At 35.6% G+C, this 24972-nt stretch overlaps 1 protein-coding gene across 5 annotated transcripts in view; it reads right to left on the reverse strand.

Annotated features, from left to right (window-relative positions):
- Nucleotides 1-24972, reverse strand: part of CDKAL1 (CDK5 regulatory subunit associated protein 1 like 1) — a 639139-nt gene that overhangs the window by 170053 nt on the left and 444114 nt on the right. For all 5 annotated transcript variants that reach the window (XM_058555174.1, XM_058555173.1, XM_058555170.1 and 2 more), the window contains exon 12: nucleotides 20685-20865. In XM_058555174.1, coding sequence (XP_058411157.1) covers nucleotides 20685-20865 — 181 coding nt within the window. The remainder of the gene's footprint in view (nucleotides 1-20684; nucleotides 20866-24972) is intronic.

Below are 24972 nucleotides of genomic sequence, written 5' to 3' on the forward strand. Positions count from 1 at the left end.
AGCGAGCTGCAGCTGCCAGTCAGCCATGTGATCATGAGGGTAAGCAACTGACATGCTTATACCCATTCTGTACCCATACAACCATTCTGTTTTCACTTTCAGTACAGTATTTAATAAATTACATGAGATATTCAACACTTTATTAAAAAACAGGCTTTGTGTTAGATGATTTTGCCCAGCTGTAGGCTAATGTAAGTGTTCTGAGAACATTTAAGGTAGGCTAGGCTAAGCTATGATGTTTCGTAGGTTAGGTATATCAAATGCATTTCCGACTTAATGATATTTTCAACTTATGATGGGTTTATCAGGACTTAACCCCGTTGGTAAGTCGAGGAAGATCTGTACTCTTGAAAAGAAATAGTCCCTTAGTTCACATATTATACCTACCAAATTTATAAATTTATTTTTCAAAAGAATCAATATAAAGACCAAAGTAAATGATAATCTAACATTAGTATCCCCTGTATAAAAGTAAATAAGTTTGGGATAATGAAAAAATTATTTTTAAGTATTCTGTTTATGCATCTTTAATATATATGCTAGTAGCATTCCTTTGTCTTGGAGGCTGTGTAAGAGTAAATAATCCCATAATCCACAAGATCAGTCTCTATCAGCAAAAGGCCTTGTGAACGTGGCACTTTACAACTCCTTTTTCTGATTTTCCCAAACACAGTAGATTCTGTGTTTTCTGAGGATTATGTTCAAAGACAAAGAAACTGTGTTCTGGTTATGAAAAGCAATCAAAGTTATTAAAAGTTGTGCTTACCCTTTTGGCCCAGCTGGCTCTTACAGACAGGTTTAACCTATAGCCTTAACATACATGCCATCCTTTGTAGGACTGCCATAAAGATTAGATGAAATGTCAATAAAAGCTTGGCACAGTGTCTGCATATAGCAATCACTCAATAAATGTTAGTTTCTATTATCAAAGCATAAACTTCTTAATTAGTCTTCCAATTAACGTAACTGTGATATTTCAATAATATCACTTGTATTCATTCTCTCATCACAAGCTAAAGTTTAACTGATGTCTATTTAGCTGTAGTTACAAAGATATGACCCTTATAAACTTTATTCATAAATGACTAGATGTGTATCTCCATAAAGTCAAATGATGACTTTTCACACTGGCATGTTGTATAGCAACATCAGAAAACAACATTAAGCTGTTGTTTTCTAACTATTACTTCAGTTCATATGGAAATTTCCATTTCAATTGGCTGTATCAAAAGCAAAAAAGAATTCCAGTATCCTCAAATCTTACTTTACGGAATTAGTACAGTCATGTGCCACATAACAATGTTTAGGTCAACGATGGGCCGCATACGATGATGGTCCCCTAAGATTAGTACCATATAGCCTAAAGTAGGCTTATACCATCTAGGTTTGTGTAGGTATACTCCGTGATGTTCGCACAACAACAAAATTGCCTAATAACGCACTTCTCAGAATGTATCCCCGTCATTAAGCAACGCGTGACTGTATTACATTTATGGCTTATCCTCCTCTGTATATCTTACCCTGGCTTATAAAGTCCGACATGATCTGACCCTCATTCATCTCACCTACTTCCTTTCCTACAAGTTTCCCCCTCACCCAGGATACTTCAGCCATAATGCCTTCCTTTTTGTTTCTCCACGTTCATCCCCTTTGAAGGTCTTTGTGGGAGATGTTTCCTCTGCCTAGAATCCTCTTTCCTAGGATCTTCACAAGACTGGTTCCTTATTCTGACCTCAACTCAGATATCACCTCCACAGAGAGGCCTTTGCTGATCAACCCAAACGATCCATCCACTCAGTCATTATTTATTATGTTAATCTATTTTAATTTGCTATATACCCTCTGGTATTTTGCCGATTTTTGTTTGTTGGTTGGTTTCTTCCCTGCGCTAGAATATAAGCTCCATGAGAGGAGAGTCTTGCCAACACTGCTCATCACTGCAGTGTCAACCACATAGCAGTACTCAATAAATATTTTTTGAATGAGTAAAAAAAAAAAAAAAGGGAGGGGGTTTGTAAAGGGATCATAAAGGCAGTCCTCGTGATTACAAGTTAGGGTTGGCAAAATCTTTTAATACCACATTTTAAAAAGATGAGGAGGGTCCAGCCCGGTGGCACGGTGGTTAAGTCCATGGGCTCCACTTTGGCGCCCCAGGGTTCACAGGTTTGGATCCTGGGCATGGACCTACACACCACTCATCAAGCCATGCTGTGGTGGCGTCCCACACACAAAATAGAGGAAGATTGGCATAGATATTAGCTCAGGGCCAATCTTCCTCACCAAAAAAATAAGATAAAATAAAAAATAAATAAATTAAAAAAAATTATGAGGAAACATTAAGTTTCACAGCCCTTATGCATAGTTTGGATCCCATATATCAGACTTGGAGACTTCTTGAAGTGGGGTCTACCAAAGAACACTGGGCCTGAAAGAACATTTTTTAAGGCACAGGCATTTGATTTTTTTCCTAAAAATCAGAAAACAGAAGTTTATTTTTGTTTAATTTTTAAACTGTTCATTTTCCAGGCCTTCAAGATTAAAAGACTACTAAGCGTTGATGATTTTAACAATTAAACAGGTGTTAAAAACAAGACAACTGGCCCCAAATGGAGTTGTTTATGCTAAGCCCCACCTCACCAAACCAAGACTTGACTCAAGTACAGTTTCAGTTCCCCTAGAAATGGAATCTTAAATCAGTCAATCAGGAATCGCCTGATTAGCATTAGTTAGGTAATCTGCCTGACAGACCTCTGCTATCCCCTAAAGGAAAGCAACCTTGCAATAACCAACTTGCTTTTTTGTCTACTATAACTTTCTTGTTCCTGCTCCTTTCTGCCTATAAAAGTTTTTGATCTTGTAGAGCTCCTCAGAGTTCCTTTCTATCTGCCAGATTGGATGCTACCTGTTCATGAATCATTGAATAAAGCCCATAAGATCTTTAACATTTACTCAGTTGAATTTTGTTTTTTAACACAGGTTATAAAAAAACACCTATTTTTTATTCGTTTTCTTAAACCGAGACATTAACGTCATATAATTGGTTCTTAATCTCTTGTTGGATAAGGATCCCTTTAAGAATCTGATGAAAACCAATGAGACCCTTCCCCGAGAAAAAAAAACTGTATAGACTCTTACATTGTTCCACACAACTTCAGTTGGTTTCCAAACCCTCGGAAGCCTATGGACGGACTAACCCAGGTCAAGAAACTCCTGTGTAGTTTTTAATTCCCTCTAGAATCTCCACAAGGTATGCGAATGTTAGAGCATTCATCTCACCACCTACTGATCTTCATAAAGAATGACAGTCTATCTTTTTTGTTTCATTATTTTAAAAATCAAGAAAAATAAATGCTACAGTTTTAATTCCCAGAAGCACAATATATTGTAAGGCTGTATAGTGCACGATTCAGTATCCACAAATGACAAGGTAGAAGGTATCATTTAATATATTAATATCATATTAATTTTTGAGACTCTTAGTAACATAGTTTCAATTCCAAGACAATAACAGCATTGTAGAACCAAGCATTAACGAAAGAAATTACTAAATAATAAATGAAGTTCCTAACCTTTAAACAAGTTATGTTATGCTCTATAACTTTGTTGTTAAGTTGGTTGTTTGGAACTGAGCTGCACTTTTTCCATTATAAATAGTGATAACATTCTGATGGAACTCCCACACTCCAAAAACCCAAAACAACAACAACAAAAATCCAATTATTTATCCTGTAGACAATGAGCACCGTTTCAATCATATTTAAGTACCATTTATAAAGTGTTTCTATGAATTCATCTCCAGTTTCAGGTCTTATTGCACTAATCTTGGAGTGGTCTCTTTTTCATTCTGTCCCAGATCTCTGTGAACCCAGATTCTGGAAGTACTATCTTTGTTCTTGACCTGTTTTTTTATGTTAGGTTTATATGAAGCATATTCACTAGTCAGATGTTGAAGTATGTTGTTCTCATGAATGAACCTATTTCTCAAAGTTAGTGTCTTTATCCAGCATTTATGTGATCAGCCTGCATTTAATCTTTCATTCATTCAACAAGCATTCATTGTTGGTGCCCGCCATCTATGAGGAAATGTCCTAAAGTGGTTCTGTGGACAGGAAGTAAATTGAGACAGGAGTAAGCCAGTCAGGTGACACAAATTGTTACGCACATTGGTTCTTAATAGGCCCATGGATTGTTTTAGGATAGCTATGTACTCCAAAAACAAATTAACATTTTTGGGTAAATTACCTTTTTGCTGGGAGGAGGGCATATGTATGTGTGTGTGTGCATATATGTGGGTATAGTAAATTCTTTATATATATATAATCAGATTCTTAAAAAATGTTAAGAACCATTGATCCAGAATTAGGGATAGATGAAGGTCTCTTATAAACTACTCATTTGGTGTCCACGGACAATATTCTTTAAATATTTGATGTTTTGAGAGGACCAGCTGAGCACTATATGGGAGGGAGTAGAAGACAGCAACATAGGGAGTGGTGTCCTAGCTTATTCATCCCACTCAGCAAATCAAAAGACCTGAAGCGAACTAAGCTCTCCTTCTTTAGAAGGCAGTTACAAGCATATCCTTTGGGAGTCTGAAGCCCCATTTCAGGTGCTTCTCAAAGTTTTAGTTACAACCCACATACAGTTCCTCTCCCCTAGAAGAGTTTTAATAAAAAACAGTTTCCCTATCTCATTCTATTTCCCATGATGTTTGGCGCCAAGTGTACCAGGCACATAGTTTACTCTTAATTTCATGCAGTTTATGCAACTTATTGTTTTGTCAGGCTTAGATGCTGGAAGAAAAGAGTCCACAAGACCTCTGGAAGGAGAAGTAGACAGACATGGCCAAGTGAAGAAACACCATACTAATTAATAAGCAAGAGAGTCAGTAGGTCACAGAGGTTCAGGATACCATCCTAATCAATGCTTGATACATAAAAGTTTCCTGAAAAAAATTTTTTTTTAGGACAATGACATCTAGATCTAGCAAGATAGTTAAGAATTAAAGATGAGGAACTATGATATTTTTTAAACTTTGTAAATTTTCTCAAAGTTTTTGTTCTATTTTTCTCCTGTTTTCAATAGAGATTAGCAAAAAGTCAAAGTGAAAAAGGAGTTTGGGCAAAGCAAGGAAGAGCCCTGGATCTTACCTGAAGCTGGTCTTGGGGTGAAAGAAAACATGGGACTTGTTGGGAAAGCAAAGGGGGATGCCTGGGAGCAGGCTAGAGATGAGACTCAACGCCAGAGCCTGACCCTAAACACCTAGAGACACCCTAGTAACAGCCAGAGCAGCACTGGCGTCTGCCTATGGGCCCCAGTCCGCTCACCCCTTTTGGCCCTACCATGGATGAAGCACTGGGTAAATAATTTTTCCTCGCCAAGCCTCAGTGAGCACAGATTCCTACGTCTTTAAAGTTGCCATGCTGGTTAAAGCATTTTGCCTTTAAATGAGTAAAATTTTGGCACTAAAATTCTATACATTTAAAATAGAAGTCGAGGATTCTGTATTTTAATTAAGCCTCTTAGAGCTTTATTTTAGGCACTGCTTTTCTTTCTCCCTTGCCACTATAATTATTATAGATAGAGTGGTTAGAGAGCAGAGTATAGAGCCAGAATGCTTGGTTTTAAATCTTAACTCCACCAATGGCTGTGTGACTTTGAGCAAGTTACTTACACTCTTTGCGCCTCACTTTCCTCAAAAGTAAAATGGAGATAGGAACGGTCATTACCCAGGGCTGTTGTGAAGATTAAATGAATCAATATATGTTAAAACACCAAAAGAGCGCCTGGCACATGGTGAGCACTATACACCTAGTTTACAAATTACAGGGATTCTGCCTTCAAAGTCTCTCTCGTTCATTCTTTTTTGCCTACTCTCATATTTACCACCAAAGCTTAGACCTCTTTTACCTCATGGCAACACTATTTCCTTACCCTCTCAATTCCTGCCTGCAGCCTTTCTCCACACTGATGCATCCTGCATATTGCTGCTAATTTCATCTTCCTATGATACTACTGAAGTTGTGGCACTCCTCTGCTCAAAAACATCTAAACAGTGGATGCTGCCTACGGAGTACCGATGACGTACCTCTGCCGGCTCAGCTTGTGATCTTTATCTAGGGACATTCCCAAGGGCTGATGAGGCTGAGACTAAGTGTGATTTTAGAGTCAAAATTCCCTTGACTGGCCCCAGACCACCTTCTAAAAGGTCTTTCTCACTGTCCACTACAAACCCTGCATTTTAGAGGAACTAAATTGCTTATCATTTTCTAGAAACATCTTGTACCTCACTCCTAATATCATTAATATACTGAAAAGGTAAGCTTAAAAGTTACTTTTTTGGGCATTGATCTGGATTATCCCACTCACAAGCCACCAAGCTTGAACAGCCCTGTGTATCACTCTTACAGCAGCCAAGACATACTGTCTTGTATTACCACCACTTACATCATCTTTCTCTTTCTTTCTGGACTACATGCTGCTTGAGAGTAAGGAACACCTAGGAATCAACTTGATATGTGGTGCAGCACCTGTCCAGTTCCTTGCAAATAGAAGTTTATTTGATACTAGGTAAATTAATTAACGTTATCCTAACTGTAGTTTTTTTGTGTGTGTGTGAGGAAGATCGGCCCTAAGCTAACATCTGCCAATCTTCCTCTTTTTGCTGAGGAAGACTGGCCCTGGGCTAACATCCATGCCCATCTTCCTCTACTCTATATGGGACGCGGCTACAGCATGGCTTGACGAGCAGTGCGTCGGTGTGCGCCTGGGATCCGAACCGGTGAACCCCAGACCGCCGCAGTGGAGCACGCGCACTTAACTGCTTGCGCCACTGGGCCGGCCCCCTAACTGTAGTGTTAACTATAATTTTTAAAATAGCAGTAGTTCTGATTGCCAAAGTGATCAAGAGACTTCAATTACTCCCCAAAGCCATGTTTTGGTCGTTATGGGCAGTATGACTGCTGTGGTAACTGCACACTGGTGAGAAGTGCCAGCAGAGAGCCTTCTTCCAACTTCCAATCTGCCCCTGTATAACTCTGGCTGCTAATGAAAGATAAAACCAAATCAAACTATTTCACAGTGGTCTTTAAGTTCTTTAATGGGATAGGATTTCAGGTACCTGACAAATTATCCATTTGGATAACCTTTTTAAACCTTTGGAGAACATACTGATTTTCATTTTAATAGCATTTGACTGATTCTGGGTTAACTTAGTAAGAAGAATGAAGAGAGCTTCTCCCTGGGGGGCCTCGGGGCTCCTGAGGCTATCTGCTAAGACCAAATATCTAGTTAGGTGGGAAAAGATCCATCAATTATGGCTTTGTATTAACTTCGTAATGGCCCCAGTGACATCAATCATATGTTTTTGTGCTTGATTCCAGAACCAACTGAAATTTACATGTAGAATTCTTCCTCCACCTTTTTATCTGTTTGTCCTAAAATAAAGAAGTTCAAAGCATCCAGGAAGTAGTTTGAGAGGATACTTTGTGGTTTCACAGATAACAAAGGTCAAGAGGAAAGGCAGTAAAGGGATACAGGATACATGGAGGGGTTTTTGACTCCAAAATATGCCTTTGATACTGATTAATATCCAGATAGTTGGTGAGTCAGTGTCATAGTATTTCAGGAGAAATATTTCACTCAAAACCTATGAATTCCTCCTAAAAATTAAAGATATTTCATCCATGAATTTTCCTAGCTCCTTCTGACCCAAAACAAGTTTTTGATCTGCATAATTTTTGAGGATGAAATTTCTACCTCTGTAGTACCTGCTATGTAAATATACAGGTACTTCAATGAAATAAATTTCTGCCTTTCCAATTTTAGTTTCCTCTCTCTGTCACTGCACACTCAATTTAAAGTATCTTGTTTAAAAAATTATAGTCTAAGGATTAAAAACTGTTAGAAATAATTCAAAGATTTAGAATAGATTCAAACTAAGAAACAAAAAATCTTTTAGACCACGTAAATGTGGCAGTTCAAGCCATCATAAAAATGAAAGTGTGAACTAAACCACTAAGATTTTTAAGTTTTCAAGGGCTACTTTTTCCTTCTTCTATAATCCTATTAACTACATGAGATTAAAAATTCTTATGCTAAAAATAGATAACTATACAGTGGGGAAACCAGAAAACACCCTAACCAAGTGATCTAAATTAACATCACCAATAAGGACAAAAGGACATCTTCTGTCTCCAGATGTGATATTCTGAGAAGGACATATCATCTATTTAGTTTAACAGGGCAAAACATATAACATGAATCTAATCATGAGGAAAACTCAAACCCAAATTGAGGGGCATTCTATAAAACAACTGGCCAACATTCTTAAAAAAATGTCAATATATCACGAAAGATAGAAAAGCTGAGGACCTGTCTAGGATAAAGGAGACTAAAGAGATATACAACTAAATGCAAGACCTGATCCTGGACCAAGTCCTATATCCCCAAAACAGCTATAAAGGACATTGTTGAGACTCTTGACAAAATTGGAATATGAACTGTAGATTAGATAAAGCATTATATCAATGTTAAATTTTCTGAATTTGATAACAATATTGTGGTTATGCAAGATCCTCATCCTTAGGAAATACACACTAAATGTTAAGGAGTAAAGGGGCAGATGTCTGTAATCTACTCTGAAATTGTTCAGGGGAAAAATGTCTACATTTAAGTCAGTCAGTCAGTCAGTCTGTCTGTCTGTCTATCTATCTATCTATCTATCTATCTATCTATCTATCTATCTCTTGAGAGAAAGGAAATTTAGTAAAAGGTTAAGAGGTAATGAATCTTGGTAAAGGGTATACTGGAGATGCACTATTTTCACAACATTTTTTTAAGTTTAAAATCATTTTTCAGAAGTGTAAAAATATTCTAGGGCCTAGAAATAAAAAATCACTACTATAATAGAAAAACAACTTTGGAAACCAACAGTTCTTTGGTCAAAATGTTCTAAAATTATTTTGAATTTCTGGGATAAATATTCACTTTACTGTTTATAAGAACATGGAGCAAAGAGTCAGAAAGAATGGAGTCTAAGTCTTAGGCATTTCACTTCACAGTTATGTAACCTTGGGCAAGTTTACTTAACTTTTCTGAGCCTCAGCTAACTCATCTGCAAAGTACAAAAATAACAGCAGATACCCGAAGGTATTGTTGGAAAAACAACATGAGACAAAGTACCTGAAAAGCACAGACTGGTTCTGACACATACTAACATTCAAGCAATGGAAGTTTCTTTTCCCTGCCCTTATAACTTCTAATCTTATATACCACTTCTATAAACGTACTTTATTATGAGTAGCAAAGATAAAGTATCAGGGCATTCATCTTAGATTATAAGATTTCAGATAGAACACAACTAGTAGAGTACATTTTTATCTAGTTGAATGTTTATCTGCTCATATTTGATCTCTTAGTCCTTAATTATGAAATAAACATGGTTCCAGAGGCAAGAGTTAAAAAAGAGTGTCATGTTAAATCATCAAATATATTTTGTTGACCTAAATACACATTTAACATTAGTTCTAATACTTGGAACTATACTTATAAGTCCCTTGGAAGGTTTATAAATACACAGTTATTAATGAATCATAGTTATCAGAGAAAAAAATAATATAAGATCAAAAATAAGATAGATCATTACAAGGGTCTTGATCTTTAGAAGTTACTCCAAAAAGTCTACTCACTTCTAAAGTTGTTATTAAGGTAATAAAAAGTGAGTTCAAATTGAATATTATAATTTTAATAAATCAAGTTCATATAAAAGGCATAAAAGAATTATGTAGATCCTTGTAATTTTTCTGAAACTTATATAAAATAAGGCATGTAATCACTACTGGAAAAAGTTAGACTGAAATATAATAAAGATGACTTTCCAAGGGAATAGAATTTATATTCTCTTTACTTACTATAAATTCACTCAGTCCTTCTCAGCTCTAATATCCACCACCATTCACCATCTGAGAGAAAAAGTGATAACCACACGTCTTCCTACTGTTTTGGTAATTATAAATTCATAAAAGTAGCAGGATAAAAATAAATGCCAAAAGGAAAGCAAAAAATTAAACAATTATAAGTAACAAGGTAAGTGTATTTTTCCTATAGAAAGTTAAAAAAAATTTTCTATTAGCTCACTATGAAGTACAAATTAAGATTGCTATCACTGAACTCAAGACTCTCAAATCATATCTGATGCTTCATTGTCCTAAAGTTGGGTTATTTTAGAAAACTTGAAATACTAAGATTCCCAAGACAAACCATGATTCTAAAGTATGGTCATCCCTGATTTTTTCTTGCAGTTACTTGTAATTAACAGAAGAGTCATATGAAAGGGCTTTAGGTATCAAAAAAAAATCTGGGTTTTTCTTTTCTTATCTGTATCCTGAACAGAAACCAATCCCCCAAAACCATGGCTCCATCCTGGAGTTACAGTCTACACATGTCTAGTACATATCCTGCCCTGTGGGTTTAACTACACAAAGCTGATTTACATGATAATGGAATTCAGTTCATCAATGTCACATCCAGACTTGATGAAAAGTTAGGCAGCGCTCTGTGGCAGGGAGGCAAGAGGTCAGAAAATTAGGGAGAACAGTGAGGTATACTGAGAGAAGGTTGGGATATTCTGCAAGAATGATTCAGGCTGAGAGGCTTCAGGAGGCCGCTCTTTGAAAAAATCACCTGTGGCAGTAAAAACTAATAGGGGTCTCACTGGTGCCACCTCTCTCCTGTGGTGTTTCACTGGGTCCCTCGTACACGTTTTGGGGTTTTGAGGTACTACATCAGCCCACATCCATGCATGCTTTTTATACCCCCAGGACCACTTCCGTTTTAGAAACAGCACTTATTTTCTTTCATCAGATCTTGATGAGACACTCTGCTTCGATTTACTCCAAATTAATCACATTTGTTAAATTCTCTAACATTTCAGGTTCAAGATGGTAGACCACCAAAGGGCAATGCACCGGTAGTGGCAATGCCAAGGTATCATCAGCATTGGCACACTTCCCTCTGTGCAGCTGAGACTTAACAATTCTTGTTATTTCCACATTCTTCAAAGCTCCAAACATTATCATCCCCTTTTCCTTTAGTCTTTTAGTGTGAGAGTAGGATAAAAGGAAATGTTCAGTTTAAAAAGGATTTAAAAAACCAAATGATCCAATCAGAACTCCTGCTTCTTCAAATGTTCCCAAATCCAGATAATATTCTACAGGTTCAAACAGACACAGACACAGACACACACACACACACACACAACTGATAACGCTTATCTTATGGTGCTTAGAACAACAAAAACACAAAGGAAGATAAAGAGGCTACAAGGAAAAAGCCCATCCTGTGACTGCCATGTAGAAACAGTTTAGGAAGAGAGAAAAGCATGTGGGAGGAGAGACAGAGAGCAGATAATGGCAGGGGCTGGAGGGGCTGGCGTTTCTCCTTTGGAGTAGAAGAGGCCCAGGCCTGGTCCAGGGAGCAATCTCACGACCATTAGGAAATAGAGCATCAACAGCACCAGCAGGAACAAAAAGCAGAAACAAATTGTAATACTCTAAATTTTAAGCATGTTCACGGGTCCTTATAAAATGTTCTGACCTACCAATATTTGATTTGTGAGCCTGGAGTCAATCAAAAGCCAATGAAGTGACCTTCTGTAGAGTAAATTAATATTCTCCACTGAAGACAGAATAACTTTGCTGACATGTAGCTAAGTCCAGGACTTAAAATTATTAAGTTCAAAAGAAGAATATTTATCAATGGTCTCAGGAATAAGTCATAGAGATTTCTTAAATCCACGTATTAGTTTCCAAACCTGTCTTGTACAATCCCCTAATTGAGCTTTCTGACTCTTTTATTCCCTCTCTACTGCACCTAGAATGAGCTTCCAAAAACAAACACACGATCACTGCTATTCAGTAGCTCCTTACGACTCACAGGATAGTCTACAACGATTTAACATGGCTTATAAGGCCATCTCAGTCTAAGCCTTGCCTATAGCTCCTGGCTCATTCACTAACAAGAACCTACACCTGGGGGTTGCCCTCCACTCTCCCTGCCACTCCCACCAAAAACAAACAAAACACTCTAACACACGTTACTGCCCCAAGTATCATGTGTTGTATGCTCATTAAACGTCCCATGTTGTCTTGACTCCCAGTTTTCGTCACATGCTGCTCCCTCTAGGAAATTTGAGGCAGAAGAGATGAACACAAAGGCATGCTGGGAACTACAAGCAGCCAGGTGTTGTGGGAGCATAAAGTGTATCGGAAGGAATGGCAAGATATAAGGGTGGAGAGGTAGGGGCTTCTCTGTGTGATCCTGGGCAAGTGAATTCACCACTCTGAGCCTCAGCTTCCTCATACACAAGAGGACTATAATAATGGTGCTTCACAAAGTTGTGAGAATGCATTAGATAAGACATATGAAGTACTCAGAACAATGTCTGACATATACTGATTGCTAAATAAATGTTAACTCTTATTATTTTTGTCAGGTCATTATGAGTAGGCCTAAAGATTATTGTGCTGTTGGGTAGCATCAAGTCTAAGTTTTCATAGACCTAGGAACGAACATGTGTCATCTAGTGGCACAGCAAACCCTGAGTAGCATAAAGGGCTGAAAGATCAATTAATTTAGCTGTCTCAAAAAGCCAGACAATGCTCTCAGATCAAAATATTCCATAGTTGGCATTTTAGTTTCCTATTGCTACAGTAGCAAATTATCACAAACTTAGTGGCTTAAAACAACACAAATTTGTTATCATATAGTTTTGAAGGTGAGAAGTCAAAAATGGGTATTATGGGCTAAAATCAAGGTGTTGGCAAGGCTGTGCTCCTTCTGGAGGATCTAGGGGAGAATCTGTTCCTTCCTTTGCCAGCTTCTAGAGACACCTGCATTCTTTAGCTCATGGTCCTGTCCTTGATCTCCAAAGTGTATCACACTGATCTCTGGTTCTGTCCTCACATCTTCTCCCTCTAACTTTAAACTCGTGTCCCTCCTTCTAAGAATTCTTGTGATTACATTGAACCCACTCAGATAATCTACGATAATCTCCTCATTTCAAATAACTTAATCACATCTGCAAAGTCCTTTTTGCCATGTAACATATTCACAGGTTTTGGGATTAGGACAGGGACATTTTTAGGGGCCCATTATTTTCTCTACCACAGTTGATCTCACTGCTGCCATTTTGAGCTCCCATAAACAACTAATTTAATTATTAAGTTTTAGTATTCTCAGTTCACATTCAATTAAAAGTCAGTTAATTGATTGTCAAACAAAAAGTGATCAGATACATTATAAAGTAAAAGGTGAAAGAACTGGGAAATGCAGATAACATATTTAGGCCAATGATCTAGAAAAAGAAAGCACCAGCACTTTTAAATGTGATTTGAAAGGCGGCCTTAAAACCACACAATAGAGAATCAAAGATTATTAAGAGTTTCAAGGCATCTTAGAGATCATTAAATTCAATTCTCCATTTGTTAAATGAATATCATCTGTATAAAAACTTACACAAGGTAGGAGGTTCCCAGCCACCTCTCTGGAATATAATCTAGCTCACACTTCCCTATTTTTACTACAGAGTCACCATGAAAGACTCTGTTAAGTGGTCTGCTGAAATCTATATACAACAAAACTATAGTCAGGCTAAAAAGTCTATGAAAAATGGAAATAAAAAGAGAAATGATGTGTCTAGAAAATAGGAATTAAAAAGACCAAATGGAGAGATCAACTATAATTAATTGCGTAAGAATCCTAAGATATTCCTTCTAAAAAGAGAAGTCAAAATGAAAAGGATCTTGAGGAAAGGGGCTCCCCTACAGGTATGTTTGGAAATCAATTTAGAATAAAATATACTTAATAATCTAGAATGTAAAAACTCTTGAAAATATTTTTTTCATCTCCCCCAAAGAAAAAGTTTAATTTGAAAATCAGAGACTGTATAAGTAGTAATATAATTATGTAATCAAGCAGGGTAAAAGTTCAGGATTCCTTCCATTAAGGCAACTTGATGTTCTCTAAAATACTGAGTTGTTAAACTTTAGGATCATACTCAGAAACAACAAAAAGTTTTAAAAACATTTAGAGAAAGTGACAAAACTCTCTCTATATGCTATATTTCTGTTTTGCTTTTCAAAATAAAGTATGTCCTGGAATCATAGGCTCTAGATTTGGGAGAGCCATTATATGCCACTGAATAAGCTTCTGTATATGATTTAAGAACATTCCTCATTCACATCTATTCCAAGTGGTCACCTTGCCTTGGTTTGAATATCTCCAGCAAAAATTCACTCCCTCACAGTGAAATCTACTGTGGACATTTTCAGCGAAGCTGCCTGTATCTACCCAAGGATGTGCCTCCAGCCTTCTCAGGAACATGCACTCACACTCTGAGGGCTGAGGCAGGAAGTGTCTACTGTGGCCTCGTTATCTCTAGGGTAATATTGGAGGAATTGCAGGAGTTATGATTCTTTTATGCTGACATACATTTAAAGACATTATCTTTACTCTGTGGTTCCAAGATGTCAGACAAGCTAGCAGATGGATTTAATATCACAATTAACATTTTAAACTAATACAAACATTCCAACAGCCACTCTTATCACCTAAAGTTTTTTTTTTTTTTTTTCAAGTCATAGGACTCAAAATAAAGATTTCATCACTCCATTATTTTTCATCAAAATTTCCTTAAAAAGAAAATCTGGAATTGATAGCTAAGGATCAAAAGACTTTTTACACTTAAGTGACCTTTTCTAGGCAGACTAAGAACCTCAGCCACTTAAAAATTTAAAAATACTATTAGAATTACTTAAGATTAATGAAGACTAATGAAAGAAGACTCAATGGAATAGAAAATATAAACATGCAAATTTGACCTTTCATCTAAACGTCTAAGGTCACTCTCATTTGGCTTAGGTGATCTCACTATTAAATCTCTTATAAATTAATAATCTTGCAAAAGCTAAGAAAAAAATAAATTTTAGTTTAGCCCGTTCATGAAAATATATTGAATAATTTATTTTCATTGTAAATTTCAGTGGGTTATACTCTTCTTTTTAGCAGGATTGGCAAAAAATCCACCCCTCCCATCTATGCAAATGCAAAACTCAACTGAACGGTGCTTTACCCATTTGGTGATTTAAATGATTAAGAAAAACAAACAGTTTAGTTCATTTATTAGAGCACTACTATAAAGCATTAAAAACATGGGAATTTATTTATATTAATACTGGTATTCATGTAAAGTAGTTATAAAGGAAGGGGAAAGTATACTGATATTATTTATGTCCTTTATGGAGGAAGAACACTTGTGGGGCTTGATTTTACTGGAAACAAAATACATCTAAGAAAACAATGTATTTTCACAAAGAGGCATTCTAAAGCCAGAATAAAAAGCTGTTGTTTGAAAGCAACTGGTCTTGTGCTCTTCAAATAACGGGTTAGATTCTACTTTCATTGTTGATTTTTTTGGCAAGGAAATGGGAAATAAATTAGATAAGAAAGAATTGCTATCCATTTTGTAGCAGTGCTTTATTTTAGTGAAGTTTAGTAGCTTAAGCAGCTTCACTAACTTCCTGAGACAGGGAGAGCAGACAATTATTAATTTCTGATAAATTTAGGAGAACCAAGACTCAATGCACATCTTATATCCTCTCTTTGATGGCAGATCTCTAAAGTTTCATTATTAATGCTTAATTACCTTTATTTAACTTTCTGAATTTCATAAAGATGAGCCTCTTCCAGGCTATGGTTTTTACCTAGAGCATAATTACAGAAAGAAGTAGAGAAGTGTTGTGGATTGACTTGTATCTCCCCAAAAAGAGACATGTTGAAGTCCTAACCCCCAGCACCTCAGAATGTGACCTAAAATCAAAATAGGGTCATTGCAGATGTAACTAGTTTAAGATGAGGAGTAGGGTGGATCCCTAATCTAATATGACTGAGGACCTTGTAAGAAGACAGCCATGTGAAGACAGAGACACCCATGGACACCAAGTGACAATGAAGGCAGAGATTGCAATTATGCAGCTGCAAGCAAAGGAGAAATATTACTAGCAAACCACTCAAAGCTAGTAAGCTGCAAGGAAGGATTCCTCTACCTGGTCCAGAGGAAGCAGAGGGCTGCCTTTGGACTTCCAGTCTCCAGAACCGTGAGACAATAAATTTCTGTTATTTTAAAACAAAAGGAGCTATCAAGCGATGGAAAGGCATGGAAGAACCTTAAATGCATATTACTAAGTGAAATAAGCCAATATGAGAAGCCTACATACAATATAATTCCAACTATAGGACATTCTGGAAAAGGCAAAACTATGGAGATAGTAAAAATATCAGTGGTTGCCAGCCGTTATGCGGGAGAAAGGGATGAACAGGTGGAGCACCAGAGGATTTTTAGAGAAGTGAAACTATTCTGTATGATACTATAATAGCGGATACACGTCATTACATGTTTGTCTAAACCCATAGAATGTACAACACCAAGAGTGAAATGTAATGTAAACTATGGACTTTGGGTGATAATGACATGTGGAATGCTGATATTGGGGAGGGCTGGAAGTGTGTGTGAGCAGGGAATATATGGAATTCTATGTACTTTCCACTCCATTTTGCTGTGAACCTAAAACTGCTCTAAAATATAAAGTCTGAAAAAAAAAAAAAGGTTCTGCTATGCCAGGCCTGGGTTACTAAAGTCTAAAAATGTAAGGAATATGCTAAGGGGCTATGTTTAGAAGATACAGGCAAGAGGAAAAAAAAAGCATCTGAAAGCTGATTTTATGCAAAGCTGATTGTACCACATTAGACAATTCTATCAAACATTTAAGAAAGAAATAATACAAATTCTATACAAACTCTTCCAGAGAAATATACTGGAAGGAATACTTCCCAATTCATTCTGAGGCCAACATTACTCTGATACTAACATTAAGAAGACATTACAAGAAAACTACAAATCAAAATCCTCCATGAACAAAGACGCAAAAATTCTTCACAAAAGTTTAGCAAATTGACTGAAATAATACATCAAAAGTAATATATCATGACCAAATGAAGTTTATCCTAGGAATGCAAGGTTGATTTAAACACTTGAAAATCATTCAGTATAGTTCACAATATTAGCACAAAAAATAAACTATATGATTATTTCAACAGATAAAGAGAAAGCAAGTGATAAAGTTCAATTCTCTTCATGATTAAAACACACACATACACAAACATACAAACTCTTGGTAAATTAGGAACAGAGAACTTCCCTAATCCCACAACTACAGTTAACTTTTATATTGAATGGTGAGATTCTGAAAACTCTCCCCTTGAGTTTGGGAAGAAGAGAAAGATGTGCAATTCGATTCAACAGTGTATTGGAGGTCCCAGCCAGCACAATAAGACAAGAAAAAGAAATAAAAGTTATAAGGATTGGAAAGAAAGAAATAAAACTATGACTATTAGTAGATGACATAATTGTATACATAAAAACATCTGGAAAAAAAATAACCCTACAGAAAACTGTCAGAATTAATAAGTGAATTTAGTAAAGTTGATGGGTGAAAGATAAATGTATTAAAATCAATCATATTTCTAAAGAGCAACAACAAAAAATGAAAATCAATCATTTTAATAGTATCAAAGGAACACACATGCAAGAATAAGACTAATAAATGATATGCAAGGCTTGTATACAGAAAACTACAAAGCATTACTGAGAGAAATTTGAGATGATTAAAATAAAGAAGATATGCTTCATTCAAAGATGGAAAACTTGATATTATTACAATGTCAATTTCCCCCCAAATGATCCATAGAATCAATAAAATCTCAATCAAAATTCCAGCAGGACTTTTGGTGGAAGTTGACAAACACAGAAAGGCAAAGGACCAAGAACAGTTAGGACAATTTTCAAGAAAAAACAGAGTTGAAATATTTACACTGTCAATATCAAGACTTACCATAAAGCTATGGTAATTAATTTTGTGATCTGGTGGAAAGACCAAGAAAACAGACCAAAGGAAACAGAATAAAGTTCTAGAACGGACCCACAATACAGACACTTGATTTACGATAAAAGTGACCAGGCAGAGCAGTGGGGAAAGGATGAGATATTCAATAAGTGGCACTGACTCAAACGGATAGCCTTATAGGAAAAAAAAACTCCTGACCGCCATACTTCATACCTTTAACAGAAATAAATTCCAGCTGGATTGAAAATCTAAAAGTAAAAGGCAAAATCATAAAATTTCTAGACGAGTACATTGAGAAATATCTTCATGACAGTGTGGGGAAGGAAATCTTAAATAGAACCCAAAAAAGCACTAAAACAAAAAGAAAAATATTGATAAATTCTACTATATTAAAATTAAAAACATCTGTTCTACAAAAGACACCATTAAGAGCGGGGAAAAGACTGGTTACAGAATGGAGGAAGATATTTAAATTACCATGACTAACAAACAACCTGGACCCAGACTACATAAATAATGGGCAAAAGCTCTGAATAGTCACTTCATGAAAAAGGATATCCACATCACCAACAAACATATAAAAAGTATTCAATAGCATTAGTTAACAGGGAAATATAAAACCACAATTAGATTACATTACATTCTCATTAGAATGCTACTAATAAAAACATAACAATGCCAAGTATTTGCAAGGATATGGAGCTACTAGCATTTTTATATATTGCTGTTGTAACTGTAAGTTTATTCAACTCTTTGGGAAAACTCTTTGGCAGTATATAGTAAAGCATTATCAACTGTATTTCCTATGACTCAGCAATTACACTAGTAGCTAACCCAGCAGAAATATTTACATACATGAGTCGAACAAAAGATACAAATGGGAATGCTGACAGCTGTATTAGTTGCAATACTAATATTGGAAGGTTGAAAATACCCAACTCTCCTTTCACGGTAGGATGGATAAATTGGGATTTGCATGCAATGGAACACTATATAGCAATGAAAATGGATGAACTATAGCTACTAGCAAAAACAGACTAGTCTCACCAATATAATGTTGTTAAAAAAAAAAAGCCAAACATTCCAAAATTGATGAATTCTTTCATTTATATCAAGTTTAAAAACAGGTCAAACTAATGTATGGTGTTAGAATAAGAAATAGCGGTTTCTGTTGAGGAATGGAAGAGGAGAGTAAAGGGAAGGGCATAACGGGGACCTCTGGGGTACCAGTAATGTTCTATTTCTTGTTCTGACTGGTGCTTACATGGAAGTATTCACTTTACGAAAATGTACAGCTGTATACTTTTCTGCAGGTATGTTATAGTTCAAAAAACTTTTTAATTAAAGAAGTAAACTTTAAACAAGAATGGATTAAACTATAAGGACAATATATCAGTAGTTGCCAGGAGCTGGGGATGGAGGGACTAGATGACTACAAAAAAGTAAAAGGGAATTTTTTTGGGCTGATGGAACCATTCTCTATCTCGATTATGGTGATAGTTATACTAGTGTATGCATTTATCAAAATTCAAAGAACTGTACACCACAAAGAGTGAATTTTGCTGTATGTAAACTATACATCAATAATAAATATAATTTAGATATAAAAAATGAGTTAATTTGACTTCTTTTATGTTTTCGAAAAGTTAATTATCTGTGGTGCTATAATCTGCTTTTTTCATTGAGTAAATTAGAAATAAAATTAAACCGTCTATCTGTAGAAAGTATTTTCTTATCCTTGTATACATAGAAACTTGTGAAATAAAAATGAAGAAAATTTTGGGAAAACAAAGAATGATATTCACTTTGGTTTTACGGGGAAAAGCAGACCAAAAAAACATACATGTATTCGCTTTTTCAACCAAATGTTGAAATAAGAATCTATATTTTATATGTTTGATACTCACATATGGCATAACAGGAAAACAATAACAAGCTCTGGGTTATTCCCTTTAATATTTATTCATAAAAGCATTTGAGGAAAATTAATGGTAGGGCATAATTCTTTTTAGTTATTAGAAACAAAGTGGAAAATCTTCACTCAAATTCTACTTTTCTCTTAAGGCTTATTTACATTTTTCCATCTTTAGCCAATAAATCTAGAAACTAAATATTTGTTTGAGGCCATTAATTTTGGGGGCATTCTGGGAAACAGTTTGCCTTTACTGGATCTCAAACTTTTTCACATTTATTTTAAGTCATCTTATTCTAATATATCTATGAACTTGTAAGAATGAAATTAAATTGAGGTTCACTGCAAAGGCAGTACATATTTGAAATAGATAAGACAGATAGCAAGCATCAAATCTATCCCATGGAAAAGCAGGAAAACATGGGACCCCCAGCAAGTAACAAATTATGAAAAAGGACTCTCAAGAAGCAGGGTAAATATGAAGCCTCCTTTGCTCACAGAAATTTACATGTTGCCTTATTTCGAAACATCCAAGGATTTATCTTATAAACATAGCTAAGTACTACATATTAATTAAAAATTTTTTTCCCAGTGTCATCTGAACCTCACTCTTCAAGAGAAAAAAAAGGTGATTTTTATTTGTGTAAGGTCATTTAACTCACCCAAGGTCCCCCCACCTCTGACCTCAACTTTGAAAACTCCCCATATTTTGTAACTTAAGAGTTATACCACGAGCCAGTTGTGCTAAGGTAGGCAACACAGCTGCATTTTTATAGGTACTGGCTAAATACAACACCTTAAAAATATCTTACCACTTGTGCTGGAACTTGTTCCATTTTTGCAGCAGGAGTCCCTGGTCTTGGGTAAAACTGATTAATAAAGAGGCTTGGAAATTTGTACTCTTCAACAAGTTTCACTGTTTCTTGAAAATCTTGATTTGTTTCTCCAGGAAAACCACAGATAATATCTGTAGCAATAGTTATTCCAGGAACTCTGGAAAATAACAGGACAAAATGTAAAAAGTTGACTGCAATCCATAATTATTCTATTTCCCTGACATTTTATGTCAGGGAAATACCATTATTCCTTTTAAATAAAATTAAATTTTGTTTTTAGGAAAGAGACATATGCAAATAGTTTTAAAGAGCCCTAAATACTAAAAGTTTATGAAAAAAATAGCTCCCCCCCCCACCCCGCTCCGGGCCAGCACAGTGGCGTATGGTTAAGTTCACGCACTCTGCTTTGGCGGCCCGGGGTTCTCGGGTTAGGATCCTGGGCATGGACCTACGCACCGCTTGTCAAGCCATGCTGTGGCAGGCATCTCACATGTAAAGTAGAGGAAGATGGGCACCGATGTTAGCCCAGGGCTGATCTTCCTCAGCAAAAAGAGGAGGATTGTCAATGGAAGATAGTTCAGGGTTAATCTTCCTTACCAAGAAAAAAAAAAATAGCACCCTGTAATCCTCAAGAGATACCCATTTTTAACTTTCTCAGATGTTTCTTTGTTCTTTCTTCTATATTTTAAAATAGATGCTTATTTTGCTATTTCTAGATTTACTGAGTTTTAGGCAATATTTACTGACGTCTCTATAATGGTAAATGAGGATTTACCTCTCTAAACTACTCTCTCTCTCCTCTCCCAACATAATCACCGCACAATTTTTAGTTAAATTAATAGTATTTCCATTGGTATAACTGCAAAGATATTGTTCACTGCAGAGCCAATTGGCATACTCTCATTAAGTCTTCTTTTGCCACAATGTTGAAGTTTTCCTAGATTTAATAACTGACTCTTTTTAAAAAATTTGCTTAATATTCTATGTATCTATGCTAATGATTTCCAGAAGCTCCATTAGATCTATCAAAAATCAATACTGTTTTCCAAACACTCAATGTATTATATAATTCACCAGTTCCATTTTTTTTTCCTCCAGAAATGCCACTCCTACTTTCTTCAAGTGTGTGTTGCTTTCATAATCAACCAGCTGTAATGCTTAAATGTCGCTCCTTGGTCTCCTTTTCTATAATCCCCTTTTTCCTGGATCCTATGTCTTCCTAATTCTTGATTATTCTATTCTCCCTAATTCTGCTGGAGCATTCTTTCAGAAGTGTCATCAAAAGTGCCAGGGAAATTTTGTTGTTATTGTCGTAGCATGTCTGAACATGTCTTAATCCACACAACGGCTTGATAGTGTGGCTGTGCATAGCACTCCAAAATGAAAAGTATCAGCCACTGGAATTTGGTATTGTTCCATTCGATTTTAAGTGGCAAGGTTACTGATGAGATGTCCAAATTCCCTCTGATGTACAAATTCCTTCTGATGCACGTGTCCTACTCTCTTTTTGAAAGCTTTCAGGATATTAATTTTATTCTCAATGTTTTTAAATGTCATGATAGGCCTCAGATTAGATATTTAAATCTTTGTACAAGGTACAATCTGGAGATTTAAGGTCTTTAGGTCTAGGAAATTTTCCTATGTTATTTTTAAAATCATTTTCTCTTTCCAGGACTTCTCTTCTTTGAATGATTGATTCTCTAAGCTTTTTCACTGTTATTTTCCATCTCTGTCCTTTTGTTCCATTTTCTGGGAGATATACTTGAGTTTATCTTCCAATTCTTCTACTGAAAAAATTAAATTGAATATCATATTTTAAATTTCTAAGAGCTCTTTCACATTTGTCAATTTTCCTTTTCACAGCATACTGTTTTCGTTTTAGAGATGCAGCATTTTTGTGTGTGTGTGTGAGGAAGATCACCCCTGAGCTAACTTCCGATGCCAATCCTCCTCTTTTTGCCGAGGAAGATTGGCCCTGGGCTAATATCTATACCCATCTTCCTCTACTTTATATGGGACGCCACCACAGTATGGCTTGACAAGCGGTGCATCGGTGCGCGCCCGGGATCCGAACCTGCAAACTCCGGGCCGCTGACGCGGAGTGGGCACACTTAACCGCTACGCCACCGGACCAGCCCCGAGATGCAACATTTTTTATCTCTCTGAGGATATCAATAAACTTTTCCTCAATTTTTCCTCTGCTCACTGCAATTGTGTCTATTTCCTCCAGGTGCTTGTATTTTGGTCCCTCTTATTCATGGTTGAGACTTTTTATGAACAAAGTAATTCTTGCTGCTCTTTAATATTTAAGAGTAAAGCACTAAAAGCTTTTCATCATAAAATGATTAGGTAACAAGCTGCCTTGATTTCTAATAGGCCCAAAAGTTAGCATCTTGGAATTTATTTCTCTGCAGCCGTTGAGTATCTCCATAAGTATGCTACAACATTCTATTGTATATTAACAGTATAACAACAAAGTAACATTAACAGTATTCAAACTACAATATTATTCTGAATCCATGAACAACAGGAAAAATAGCCTCAAACATTTCAAATCATAGAATACCTACCTATATTAATTTTTTTATCACCTAAAAGGAGGACTATATGGATGAATAAAACTGTTTATCTCATTAAGATACATTGGATATTTGGGGGCATAAGAGAGAGCAAAGGATGTAACAATGAGCCAAGTCAAATTATGGGATGCCTTAATACAAACAGCTTCATAAAAATAACAGCTTCCGTATCTTGTTTGCATAATACCTTAATGCCTATGTGAAAGAAGAATGACAAATTTATTTTTTTAAATATTTCTTTATTGATTTCTACTTAGTCTCATCTAGCTATCAATTTGATTTAATCTAAGATAACTTACAAGGACTGGAACTTTTCTCTGCGATAAGAGAGAGAAAAAGATACAATATGCATAGAGAAAAATTAAACAGTGTATTTGGGAAAAAAGACAATTTTAATGTTTATTGTGATATAAAACATTTTTTCTTCTTTAAGGGTCATTATCAAAAGTATGTCTGAAAATCATAAAAATCATATGCTTTTACAGTAAGTTGTAGATCAAAAGACCATTTCTAGAGTTACTAAAGCATGTAGAATGGAAAAATTATGGCAATAACTTCAATTAGCAAATTTTCACACTTGACTTATAACTATTCCTGAACAAGAAATCCACAACTAAAAATAAAAGTAACAGATCACAACAGAAATGACAGAGAAGAGGCCATCTCCCCCCCAGGAAATTAAAAAAATATCTTAGAAACTGCCCGTGAAATACTGCAGAAACAAAGACAATTGGTTATTGTCCTAGGCTATGAATTGGAATGAACTTGGCACTAGATTATGGGTTATTCCCAAAGGAAAGTACCTTACTGATTCCCCCCACCCCCCATCCTTCTTGATCCAATACAGTTGAGCTCAGTATTATGCAACACCTGCTTACTTTGGCCTTAAGGTCCACAGAAAAAAGAAAGGACAAACCTTTACAGGAGTCATCATAAATGTTAAGGAAAGGGGATGTTCAATGCATGGATATGTTTGATCATCCATACAAAAAGTGGACTGATGGGGGGGGCCCCTAGGAATTAATGAAAGATCTATGTTAGTCAGTATTTAAAAGTAAAAGCAGTTTAATTGGTTTGAAAGTATATAAGAATATAAACTGATTGTCTATAAAATGTTTCCAAAGTAGAGACTGCACTTTAATGTTAGATGAAGCTCATCTATACACTAATTTTATATATGCAAATGAGGCAACTTATGTTCTTGAAAACAATTTGGCTCCTTAGGTGAACCAATTTAAAAAATCTCATATTTACACTGTTATTTTGCCTAGTAAATAATTCTTTTTGGAACATGAGAAAATCAAAGAAGTTTGAAGTGGACCAAATTCTAAATTAATTACAATTGATTTAAGTGGCTATGAAGGAAATTATAAGGGGTGTAAAATAGAATATTAATCCAAATATTTAATATGCTAATTGTGAGAAATGCTGTTTTTGAGAAGCTATGAATTTTCAAAATGCTGAAATTTTTAAAAATGACTATTTCCACAAATTTATTGAAGCTGTGAGTCTAGTGAATATAATTACTAAGTATTACGTGTTTTTAAAATTTAAAAGACCTTCTATATTTACGTTTTCATAGTAGTACTAGAGAATAATTCTGAAAGAAAGATGAAAATGAAAAAAATGTTCAATTAGCTTAAATAACAAAGAAATTTTGACCCATTATTTTTTCTGACTTAAGC

The sequence above is a fragment of the Diceros bicornis genome, chromosome 14 (assembly GCF_020826845.1).
Source record: "Diceros bicornis minor isolate mBicDic1 chromosome 14, mDicBic1.mat.cur, whole genome shotgun sequence".
Classification (NCBI taxonomy): domain Eukaryota; kingdom Metazoa; phylum Chordata; class Mammalia; order Perissodactyla; family Rhinocerotidae; genus Diceros; species Diceros bicornis.